The 12,332-nt window shown below is 38.3% G+C and overlaps 2 non-coding genes and 1 gene segment (V, D, J or C); all 3 read right to left on the bottom strand.

Moving 5' to 3' along the window:
- Nucleotides 1–137: 137 nt before the first annotated feature.
- Nucleotides 138–209, bottom strand: trnag-ucc (transfer RNA glycine (anticodon UCC)). The gene has a single exon. It is a non-coding gene; the product is annotated as a tRNA-Gly (tRNA).
- Nucleotides 210–793: 584 nt separating this feature from the next.
- trnag-ucc (transfer RNA glycine (anticodon UCC)) lies at nucleotides 794–865 on the bottom strand. Its single transcript has one exon. It is a non-coding gene; the product is annotated as a tRNA-Gly (tRNA).
- Nucleotides 866–4,745: 3,880 nt separating this feature from the next.
- LOC148815122 (Ig kappa chain V-VI region NQ2-17.4.1-like) lies at nucleotides 4,746–11,856 on the bottom strand. The segment is given in 5 exon segments: nucleotides 4,746–5,465; nucleotides 5,937–6,001; nucleotides 8,427–8,486; nucleotides 9,470–9,790; nucleotides 11,704–11,856. Coding segments are annotated over 5 exon segments (552 nt in total).
- Between the last annotated feature and the right edge of the window lie 476 nt (nucleotides 11,857–12,332).

Raw genomic sequence — 12,332 nt, 5'->3', positions numbered from 1 at the left:
ATGATGGGACACTTCCTTAATGTTTGAAAACAGCATTTATACTTGTAATGCACTTCATATGTCTTTGTAAAAAATGTTAAATCGAGCTTCAAGAGCTCTTTAAAGGGGTCGCGGATTAGTTTGAAAAGTGACACCGTTGCGTTGGCCGGGAATCGAACCCGGGTCAACTGCTTGGAAGGCAGCTATGCTCACCACTATACCACCAACGCTCTTGGCTAGGTGCAGTTTGTTATTTTTTCATTCGAAAACCACAGTGACGGTAATATTGCGCTGTTGTCTTGTGTACAGGGAGACATGGTAATACAACGTCTGCTTCCACATTCAGTTTTGCCGTTCCTCAAAAGACGTTTCCTGCTTCGTTTGCTACTTTCAAGAAGTGTGTAACCGAATCACAGATGTTTTTATTGGAAGCTGGCAGAGAACACTAATGGAAATTGTCAATCACAGATTCTATGGTACGCACAGTTATGACCTTGAAGAGAGAGAACTCCTTCAGCTCAAAAGGGCACTTTAAGAAGTCTTTGGCTGCGGTGTGAAGGCTCTTCTCACGCTAGAGATTGCAACATTGCAAGCTGTCTGAAGACCCGAATAACCCGAAAGGGGCTTCAGGCTCCGTTATGTATTAACGAATATGTTTCTAAAGCCACACATTCAGTGCAAATCTCTGAAGCCATATTTCAGTGTAAAGAGGAATAAAACACTCTTCAACGTATCATTCTTCTTCGCTACTTTGTGGGAAATGGTACAGGGCGCTAGAAGGAGCCTTTTAAACGGTTTGAAAAAGTCTGTGCGATGCGTTGGCCGGGAATCGAACCCGGGTCAACTGCTTGGAAGGCAGCTATGCTCACCACTATACCACCAACGCGCTTACACAGTGCCACCCGAATGATTTTTTTCCCCGTTCTAAAAAACGTCAAGCATTTGCCACTGCGCGTTGACAAGGCATGCCTCATAGCTCTGGAAAGAAAGCACAGCATAAATAAGAGAGGTCTCAATCCCTAAGAAGTGTTTTTTCTACAGTTTCACACTCTCATTTGTTTGGGATAGCTCTTCTGTCTTAATTAAAAGAAGAAAAACTAAACAAAGATAAACAATATTGACAATCTGATATCTATAATAAAATAAATGCGTGTGCAATGCCTGGAGGAAATGCATCTATATATATATATGTTTCACAAAGAGTTTAAAATGCGTTCTTTGCTGCAGGAAATGAGGAGTTTCAGTCACTGTGGGCTGCAGCGCACAGTAATACACTGCAGAGTCTCTCAGCTTTACCGTGGAGATGTTTAGAGAGACTCTCATGTCTGCTTTGGATAGAAAGGCTGAGAAATGTTCTTTAGAGAAAGCTGGTGAATAATAAGTTTTGTAGCTGTCCATGCGAAGTATATACTGTGGTGGTTGCTGTGGATGCTGTTGGTACCAGAATAAATCTGGATTGTTGCTCATGGTAGAAAAGTTGCAGTGTATGATCACAGTTCCTTCCTCCAGCACAGTCAGGGCATCAGACAGCTGATCAACTCTGTCACCTCCACACAAACCTGGGAACAGAGAGAAACACAGCAGGTTATCACATAATTAATCGATATGTAACATCTGACATTTATATTAGCAGGACTATAAAAATAAAATATACAAGCTTTAGATTTCTATGCAAATGAATTCAGTTAATAAAGGTACATTCTTCTCAAAACATTGATTACTGGAGATAATGGAGTGGCATGTTTAGGAAGTCCTTACCCGATACAACCAACAGAATAATGAAAACTGAGGATGTCATACTGATTGGATCGTCACTGCTCTGTGCAAAGCAACCTCCCTCTCTCCTGCCAGTGTTGTACTGTGTATAGGTGACACCTTTCCTGTTAAAGGAAGTGAGTCACAGATTTCTACTGCTGTCTGTCACAAATATTGCCAACAAGGATTACCTCATAGTGTACTGCAAAATAATTAGCTTCATACTCATGACTTATTAGGTGTACAAATATCTATCAGAAGCAGAAGATCAGTCTGCAATACTCCAGGACTTAATTTCCAGTTTTGTCCACTGATTCTAGTATTGTTTGAAATATCTCTTTTGGAGATTTGATTCCAGAATAAGCTCTTCATTTTCCCAAGATAAAGTAACTGAGCTCTGTGAGGGATGGACACAAGGATGTACACATGATATGTTTGTGGGTGTTTGCCCTGTCCTTTGATATGTGACAGAAGTTGATTTATTTGTCCTGTATTGTTATAATAATAATAATAATAATAATAATAATAATTGCTTACACGTATATAGAACTTTTCTGGACACTCCACTCAAAGCGCTTTACAGGTAATGGGGACTCCCCTCCACCACCACCAATGTGTAGCCCCCGCCTGGATGATGCGACAGCAGTCAGAGTGCGCCTGAACGCTCACCACACATCAGCTATTAGTGGGGAGGAGAGCAGAGTGATGAAGCCAATTCGGTTATGGTACGTTTGTGAGTCTTAGTCCTAGGAAGGAGATCAGTTGTTGCATCTGGAAAAGCAAGACATTTTTTTTCACTGTTGGTCAGATACAGTGTACATCTGTACACTGTACATCCTACATATCCTTAAACATAATAGAATTACATTAGGGATCCCACATCTTTCTCTATATCCAGTACTACCACAACTTGTGACTGCGTTACAGAGCCCAGAGGCTACGAAAACTCATATTTCAGAGAGAGATCCCGTGCAGGAATTTTTGGATTTTCAAACTATGATTCAAGTACAAGAAAATCTGTTTGTATGTGGATATAAATAAAAATTAGGATTTATAATTTAATTTAATCTTCAAATACAACTCTGCCATTAAAATGAAAGTCGCTTTGCGTTCTCAAAAATACACTTATGTGCGACAATCGCACACATACCATATATAAAAGTGTATTCATCAAATAACTCTTAGACCACAGGCAAAAATGTACTTAATTCAAGAAAGAAAAAATACACAAGACGGCCTGTTATATCGCTTTTATTAAATAATGTGGTCTCTGCTTCTCCCCTGTGGCCATGCAGCAAAACTACAGCTGTTTCTCACGTGACCTGACTCTTTGAAAAACGGACCAAACTGATTAGCTTGACGGTACGGCCTCTCGCCTGCCATTTGACCTCACAAACCTTCGGCTAAGAGTTGAAACTCTTTCAGAAACGCACCTTTCAGAAAAAAACGTCGTATCGGTATTTACTCAACCCGGATTGGAAACTGAATTCCTACAAGGTTTCGATTTATAAATCTGTTGCTCAACCGCTAGCCCCGCATCCACCTCTCCTTTTGTGTAAAAAGATTGATAGTTCCTTATTAAGTTATTATTCAATATTAACTAGTGCGTTCATTAAATATGCAGATTGCGAAAAATGGATCCTATAATACTAAACCATTAACGAAATGCGTTAAAAATTGTTGTTTTTTTTTAAATTGGATGATCCTATTGAGTGAATACCGAGCAATATGACAAAAGGTACAGCAGGAGGCGATGTTAGCTGATAAATCAGCCTTCGTTGAGGCTGTGCATGGCCGAGGAGCAAGTGAAGACAGCTGTGAACCCGCTTGAAAGAGCTGTCCAACCCTACCGAGCTCGAGTGGTGGTGAGCTAGTGGGACCATACCTCTTCTTAGAATAGCACGAGGTAACTCTTCTTCACTTCATGTTTATTTGATGTGCAAAGTAATATCTCGCTGCATTCGCTGTAGATGTGTACAAACCCAAGCATTTACGGTGTGTTTGCTTTAATTGCACAGATTTCATACGTTCGCTCTATCTGCAATGACGGTTAAGGCTGTAGGGTTAATTGAAGCTCACCCAAGATAGCAGGAGTCTTTAGGTTAACTGTTATAAAATGTGTTTTATCCATACCTAAGGTTATTGTTTGGATATTATGGTAAAAACGAACTGCTGTTTGCTGAATCAACTCTCGTAGGGTGAGTTCCGGCCTCGTTCTGTTCAGCATTCTTAGCAGGTTGATCATGCATATAATAAAGCCTTGAACAGTTAATACAGAATAAACATTCGTTGTAAAAACGCAACATATAAATATATATTTTGCTCAAAGGCCATGATTTAAAAATAATAAAATGTGTCAGTAGTTTGATTAGCATTTCAGATACTCGGAACTGTGACGAAATGAGAAATGGATTAAGATAAACTGTTAACAGCTGTTTTTTTAAAACGGTGTGGTTTTTATCTGGTGTGGCTGTGCAGAAGAAATCAACACAAGCAAGCAGAAGAGAAATAATTTGAAAATAATTTGCTCCCGATATATACAAATATATTTGTACGAATACGAAACAGACGGATATGTATGTTTTAATACCTTTGTGGACACCTATTTTCTAAGATACTGTGCACATGCATTTTTGTTTTTATACATACAATTGAAGCATACACTTACAATTTTCATTGACTTTTGTTATTGAAACATCGGGCAGCTACATCAGCTGTAGGAGCTCCTATATTCTGCCGAGTGGCCTCGATTCTAATGTGTGGAAATGTTTAAGGGCACATTTTTTATGAGACTGGGGAAAAGGAAAAGGAACTTGTAATTCAGCACTGTAATCACAGTAGCATTATGTATAAACTCAGTTTTCACAAAATTAAAAACTGGAAGATATACAGTCACACTTCCAAAAGGGATATTCAGTAGTTTGCCAAATATATTATGTACACAATAAATATGTTTGGTCAATTTTACAACAGAGACTCTTAACATAATAAAAAATTCCAAGACAATTACAGAAACCAAAACAGAAGTCTTTATACAATGAGGCAGAAAATAATGAATTCACAAGGACATAAGAAATTAACTATCATCTCTTAGAAGAAACAAGTGCTAAACACTCATAGAAGACATATAACTGTTAAGTAATTATAATTTAAATATATCTATTTCTTAGATTTAGATTTAAGACTAGGATTAGGGTTAATGATTCAGTGGCTATTTTTGCAGACACTGTAAACACTGTGGGGCTGATCTTGGGATATTAAACATTGAATTATTTTATGAATTCAATTGCCATTATTTTAAAGTGTTGTTGATCAATCAGATACTGGAAGCAGGTAACAAAAAACACCTTTATCTTCTTCTTGCATATCAGATAGGGATCAAATATCCTTAAACTCAGGTGTTTAGTTTATTTTCTCAGGTGATTATTTTTTCTTTGATTAGGTTGAGGACTGCAATTTTAATAATGAATAATTTTCCTTTAATTAGGGTATTGACCTCTGTAGTAAAAATGTATTACCTTATTTAATGTGGAGTTGATTAAAGTATTTACAGCTTTTTGCCTATAATGAAGATAGTAACTGCAGTTGAGTTCAGCAGATCTGCTCCACACCCATAGTCTCCAGGCACTTGGGAATTTCCGGGAACTCATGCTTCCACACAGTCCTTACTTCTGTCTCTTGGGCTGGGAGAATTTCACCCTTGCGTATTCCACACTCTCTGTTTTACTGTCCTGTGGGTGTTTGAAAGTGTCGGTCAATAGTCAAGTCAAGTGACGAGGAAATGTTCATGTTTAAGAAAACGCAAAAGCATTTGAAACAAAAACAGAGAAAAAGAAATTAAAGAAAAAGAAAATCACTTTATTTGAAACAGAAAGATGAGGTAAATGCTTTAGGGCATGTAAGAAAGCAATACTACTACTATATGGATTATAATGATGATGATGATACTACTACTAATAATAAAGCTCTGCATTGCACCAAAAAGCTTAGAAGAAACAAATGTCTCTATGCAATTCTCTGTATTCCTGGAGAAACATGAATGGATATGAGTAATGTTCCAAAAAAGATCATTAAATACATGTTCAGAACATCGAGAACACAAGCTTCAGATCTTCAAATGAAAGACATCCCCAAGTTTACAGATTAAAGAATGTGGACTAATTCCACCAACACTCAATTTCAAGTTGACACGCTTGTCCCACCTGTGATTCTGTATTCCTTCTCTTGGAATGTTTGTCTTCAACTCTGACTGAAGCCTTTTCCTGTCCTGTGGAAGAAGGCTGAGTTTAAAGATCTTTTTTAAAGTGGGGGGGAAAAAAAGTCTTCTCAAGATGTGATTGAGGACACACTCAACTCTGAAAAGGATGGTTATACTTCGGGATCCTGAAGGTTCAATCTGAATTGACCTTGATACCAATGAAAACCAGACCTGTCGGCCTATGACTTGACTGCAGTAGCAGCTAATCTGCTCCTAGAGGTTGTTAAAGAGCCCTTAACTAATGTAGTTCTGTTGTTTGCAACCCTGGTCATGGTTGTCTTCAACAATATTGTCTTCAGATATTAGGCGTGTAACAAAAAAAGATTATATATTTTGACTCAGGTTCTCAAAATCCTAAAATCCATTGATCAATGAACAGAAGGGGCTGTTCAGCAGCAGGGCAAGGACTCAAGCTGAAATTAAGCTTAAGACCATTCAAAGTGTCAAATGGGGGACATCTTTTCATGCAGGACTTTGGGAGTGTGAAACCAATTCCAATCATGCAATGCAATGAAAGCTGACTCCATGTCATTCTTAAGAAAGGGATAAATTCTGAAGGTACTAGCCACCAAACAAGTAACTTGGGCCGAATGGCTTCCTCTTGCTTGTAGCCTTAAGTGTTATGTTCTTATGATTGAGGTGCAGAGAAATACAGTGCCCTCCATAAGTACTTGGACAGCAAGAGGGAAAGATCGACTACAAAAAGTAGTTATAAAATGATAACTTATAGAGTATTCACAGAAATACCCATAAACGAAAGGTGATATTCTTTACCCTTTCCTCAATTTCATCTTTTCACCTCAAGTCCGAATTGCTTGAGTATACAGCAGCAGAAACAACCATTTTGACTCCACTGTCCCAATACGAATGGAGGGCTGTTTAATTTTTTTGCAATTGCTGTTTGTGTGTACTTATTGTTTCTTATTATTCATCTCTTATTCCATTGTGTAGCAAGTGATTTTCATTTTTATATACAAAATCATTATCATTTTTCTTATTCAAGACATCTAAATCCTCATACAGGTGTGCTGTCTGAAAGTCTGAATCTTCATTCATGTACGGTATTGATAGTATTGGTATTGGTACAACAGATATTTACCTGCTTTTGTTTTCTTGTGAGACAGGCACAGTGCGATTACCAGCATTATAATGACCAGCACCAAAAAAGAGATTACTGCCCCTGCCCCACTGAGAACCGCAATCGTATTGCACACTGGACACTGTTCTGGGACAGAGAGAGAGGAGACAGTGAAGACCTGATAATGACATTGCAGATATTTCATTTCAGTATGTTTAATCAGACAGCTTTTGGCGTGATTGATAATGACACTTCATCAGCCTTGTCAGAGGAAGTAGTGTGTATGAAGTATTTTCTAAATGACTAATAAATTCTTCACTGTGTTTTTATTCTTACATTTTCCATGGCCCTTTCGTTTCTTCCTTTAGTCAAATTTTTGTTTCTTTTTTTTCCTTATTCCTCCTGCTACATCATTGCTGTTGGATTTCTTACAACCAAAGAGGAACCTCCTTTCCGTGATCTGATTATTTTAACATTATCTCAATATATACTGATTATATATACACTAATAAAACGATAAAATGAGCGTGACAAGACATACTAACTGCACCCGTCACCAAGCGTTCGTAAGCATAGCAATTAGACAGGAGATGGTGTTGAGTAAACATTCTCTCAAAAACAGAAGTAGCCGCGCATTTAATGATTGCGGAGAAAAGATTAAAAAAAAAACAATTTAATTAGCGACATTTCTCTCTTGCCTGCCTAAAACTAGTTATGGATAGGTTAGTTTCCGATTGGCTCGGGCTGTGCACTGGACTCTCAGTTCACCCCAAGGGATATCCGTCACAGAAGGAGATAATTCTCTCAAGCGCGTCTGTGCACTGCAGGGTTAAATGAATGTCAGGCCATGGGAAACAGGAAACGGGGGCTCTGTATCCATTTCTAGGGTGCTATCTATCTGCGTTGAGTTTGTGTGTTCGCATAGGTTTCTTCCCACAGTCCCTAGATGGACTAGAGGGTTCACTGGTGTGAGTGCGTTAGTGTCTGTCTCCCCTGAGATGGACTTGTGTCCTGCCGTAATAAGCACACGATCCCCCGCGACCCTGATTTTGAAGAAGCGCTTAGAAATTGGACGGATGGTTGACTAACGAATTGTAGGTTTTTTCATTATCGAGGAGTGGGAAACGGCAACTGCATTCCGTATTTGAAGAGGTGTTAATATGAAAGCGAATATTTCGGACCTCTCCGCAGGACAGGCGCTGGTGTTAATGGACCGTGTAAATCTTCAACTGTACTCAAGTCCCAGTAAAAAAGGGAAATAAAAAGGGAGGCAAAGTTTAAATAATTTAAGTCGTTTTCATTTTGTTGATCGCTCTTTTTACACGTCTTACTTTGACCATGGCACATCTCTCTCACCTGAACTGGTTGTGGTTTTTTTGTATCCCTTGTCGCTGTTCGGCCTCGTTAGTAGTTCCTCTACAGTGATAAAAATGCAACAGAAAAGGTGTTTGTTAGTTACAGAAAGACGTAATTTACAGCAAGCTTGTTAGTTCCATTAAGCACACACCCAAAAGCAGTTTTCAGAAAAAAGGGAAGCAATTTGTCTGATTGTTTTAAGCATCAGAAGGAAAAAAGCTTTCGAGAGCAATTTAAAAAATGCTCCCGAGTCCCCTTGCTCTTTGAGGCACGTTTTCAATCTGTGCTTAAGATGAAGATGACATTTTCGTCCAATGAGATACATGCAGTTTTAAAATATGATAATACGTCTGAAAGAATGAAACATATAACAAAGCAGCCTCAGAAACTCACTGTAAGAATACAAAGGTCAAGCCTTTCACCGTTTTCCTCGAGTTCTTAGACCCCGATGGCTTGCCACTTGTTTATAGTGGAGAAAACTGCAGGTCTAAAGCAGACAGTTGTTGCTTATTTCTGAATAATTTGATTTTTTCATTCAAAATTTAATTCATGATAAAATAAATGGAAATACATGGATCCTAGAATGTGTTATTTAACGGTATAAAACACATACAGTATGCGGCTTTTACGTTGTGTCCTGTTTTTCTTAAGAACTGTGTGATTGTAATTATTCTGGCAATAGTATAAAGTATACGGTTTTTACAGTTTGACCATAGACTGGGACGGTTAGATTTTTAATGAAAACAAGCATTGACAAGCCGCAGAGCGAATTGACAGCCAGATGGGTGCCGTGCAATATTCTAACAAGGTCTAACAGATACCCCAGCCAACTTCATTCATTTTTGCTGAATGTTCCGTCTCTATTTTTCTCTGCTATCAGAAGCGGGCAAGGGAAAAGTCATTTGAATGCGTGATATTTTACCGTGATTCAGAATTCAGTTAGCTACCATTTTCTGTGATTCTGTTTTGGTATCCATGTTTTAAACATTTTTTTTTGGTGAACACGGTTTTGCTAACTTGATTATCTGCAACAGCGTGATTACCTGTCGACTGTTCCTGTTCTCCGATTGCTACCGTGAACCCATTCCCCAGTTGTCCGGGATTCCAGTTCTCTGCGCAGTAGTAAGTCGCGGCGTCGTACTCCTGTACTGCGCTAATCCAGAGGGCACACTTTTTATCCAGGGTGGTTTTGGGGGCGATTCTGCTACTGGTCAGTACAGGAGCAAGAGGTCTGATCCCGTTGGGTTGAACTTTCCACCAGCTCACCCTAAAACACGATTTGTTTAAGCTGCAGACTAAAGTGATCTCACTGCCAGGGTGAGCTGTCAGCACAGACGTCCGAGCCGTAGATACCGCTGTCTCTGCTGCAGAAAGAGAAACGCGTTATCGCGCAGTCTGGACGAAGACGAGCAATTCGAGTCACCTCAACAACTTTTCAGGTTCTTTGGAAATGTCATCCTACCTTAGGCTCAATAAAACTTAAGATGTGTAAATCCATTTCAAAAGTGTGGACTAGGGTTCCAAATAAACACGGGAAGAAGATCGAGTTTCGTAAAGAAATTTAAAGGGCAGTTATACCAAAGAATTAATTTGGCGATTGAACACCGACGGATTGCGCTCTATTTGGTTAATTTAGAAAAGCGGCGCATATCCAGGCGCCTGAAAGCAGTAAAAGCAAATTAATAATGCGGATTTCAGTACTTCATGATTAAATGGTTAAATGAGATGCTGGGATCAGATAGCCACTTCCAGCCGAAAGTGACGGACGGGCCGAGCTATCTTTTGCAATCTAGAAGATCACAACAGTAATCTTTCTTATATTTTAATGCTTTTAAAAAGATTTCAAACATCATTTGTATTCCAGCTGTCGTTTTACAGAAACCGAAAGTTAACTGAAAAGGCTGTATGAACTGGCTTGGGTTTATTTATGATTTTCTTTTTTTGAGGTCTTTAATAATATTGCTTCCATTACTGAATTACAAAGTCGCAATGTTGCTTTGCGCGATGGAGGTCTGTTATAAACCTTAACCTTTTAACTTCCCTTATGTACCTGGATTTCTTGGATCTGGTATGAGCTGAAATCACTTTGAAAATGCTAAAAGGTAGGTTTAATTTCATCTGCTAACGATTCATATTTTCTGTTCCCCGCCGCAAAATACGCTTTAATCCTCCTTTATTTTCGACAGTCGTATAAAACGACTCAAAGCCGTGATAACACAGCACCTTAAAATTCCGATCGAATTAAAACACTGTTTCGTGAATGAAAATGTTAGCTGTTGTCAGCATTTCTCTGATTTGCATTTTGATGATCATGGATACTTCATTTATTTATTTTCTTTAGCCAGTGCTATCCCCATCTTGTATTTTAGCTTCATACATTTGAAAAAAGGGAAGGAACGATATCACGTTAAATACGTTGGAATTACTAAATATTAATTCGAATTCATACTAGTTGCAATAAGCAGTATTTAAATACTTAGGGTAATTAAATTCCGTCGACAACAGGAGAGACAACAGTGCCTTACAAACGTCTACCAGTGCCTATAGGAAAAGCGACTTCGGGGACAACTATCAGGAGCGGTACCGACTCACGACATACAGTTTAGTATAATCATTGTCATTTCTGCCACTGCAATGTTAAAAAGAATACTATCAATAATAAACAATTAATACAATCTTCCTTTTCGATAGCATGTAAAAACGTTTCAAATAGCTTAAAACAAAAAACAACAACGATGCACAACAATATTAAAATACCTACAAGTAATGCACATTCTAAGAGGCATGCGGTTAATAAAAATAATTAACATAATACATTTAATTATATCTTGAATTATATAATTGATCAAATCGTCTTCAAATTAGTCTCTGAAAGTATTTTTTTTACAATTTTCTTTGTATTATAGCAAAAATACGTTTGCCTGACAGAAGTGAATTCTTTAGCTGTATCCATAATCGTTAAAGTAATGTGTATTAAAATAACTGATCTTTTTAAAAACAATACACCTAAAAGGCGGACAGTTATTTGCTAAACTTAACATTTTCTTCATTAAAAAGTATTAATGGAATTAATGACGAACAACAACCGATATTGGTATATATAAATTTCCTAGCATATTGTAGATGATTTAGGATTATCTACGAACAGTAACCCCGAAAACAACATTAGCCAGTAATGCACAATCGTGCGCTTTATGTACCGAGGACCTGAATTCACCCGAAATTCACTTAATCAGAAGTCAACCGAATTTTCCCCTAGCTCTAAAGCGGCGCTTACCATATAGCCAGAAAGACAGGAGCAGAGCTGGGGCTCGCATGTTGTCACCTGCAACAGAATTCAAGCGCTGTACAGGACACTCTGAGTGATCGCTGAGTGTACAGGCAGGCGAACCACACAATCAGCCCTTTCAAAAACTCCCTTTCCTTTTTTAGACAAGGGGTTTATTCTGTGTAAGGCTTTTATCTGCGCTTTGGCGGTGAGATTAAGAAATAATAATTTAGTCCCAGTGGTTCACACGTTGCTTGATTGGTTGATTGAGAGTTTATTGCAGACATTGAAGACTACGCGAATCAAGCTCACGTTATGAAATGATATTTAGCTAATGAACGGGCCAAATGGATGAACCTATCAACAAGTCAATCAAGACATAATTCAACCATCAAGCTATCAACCATGTGTTCAGGCTGGTGGCAGTGTTCTGTGACAGATGGACTGGGTAATAGCCCAAATTAAAAATGAAGGTATAGCACAGTACAAAGCTGTCATAATTTGTTTTGGCTTCATCACATACTATGTTGTTTTTGAACACCACACCGTCTCTTATTGCAGTGGATATACAAACACCAGAGACAAGTGAGAATTCCCTGTTTCTCAGAGATTCAATCTAAGGATTTCACTTTTGAGTG

This window comes from Atractosteus spatula, chromosome 25, assembly GCF_055471065.1.
Source record: "Atractosteus spatula isolate fAtrSpa1 chromosome 25, fAtrSpa1.hap1, whole genome shotgun sequence".
Lineage (NCBI taxonomy): Eukaryota > Metazoa > Chordata > Actinopteri > Semionotiformes > Lepisosteidae > Atractosteus > Atractosteus spatula.
This window is presented reverse-complemented; position numbering and strand designations above follow the sequence as displayed.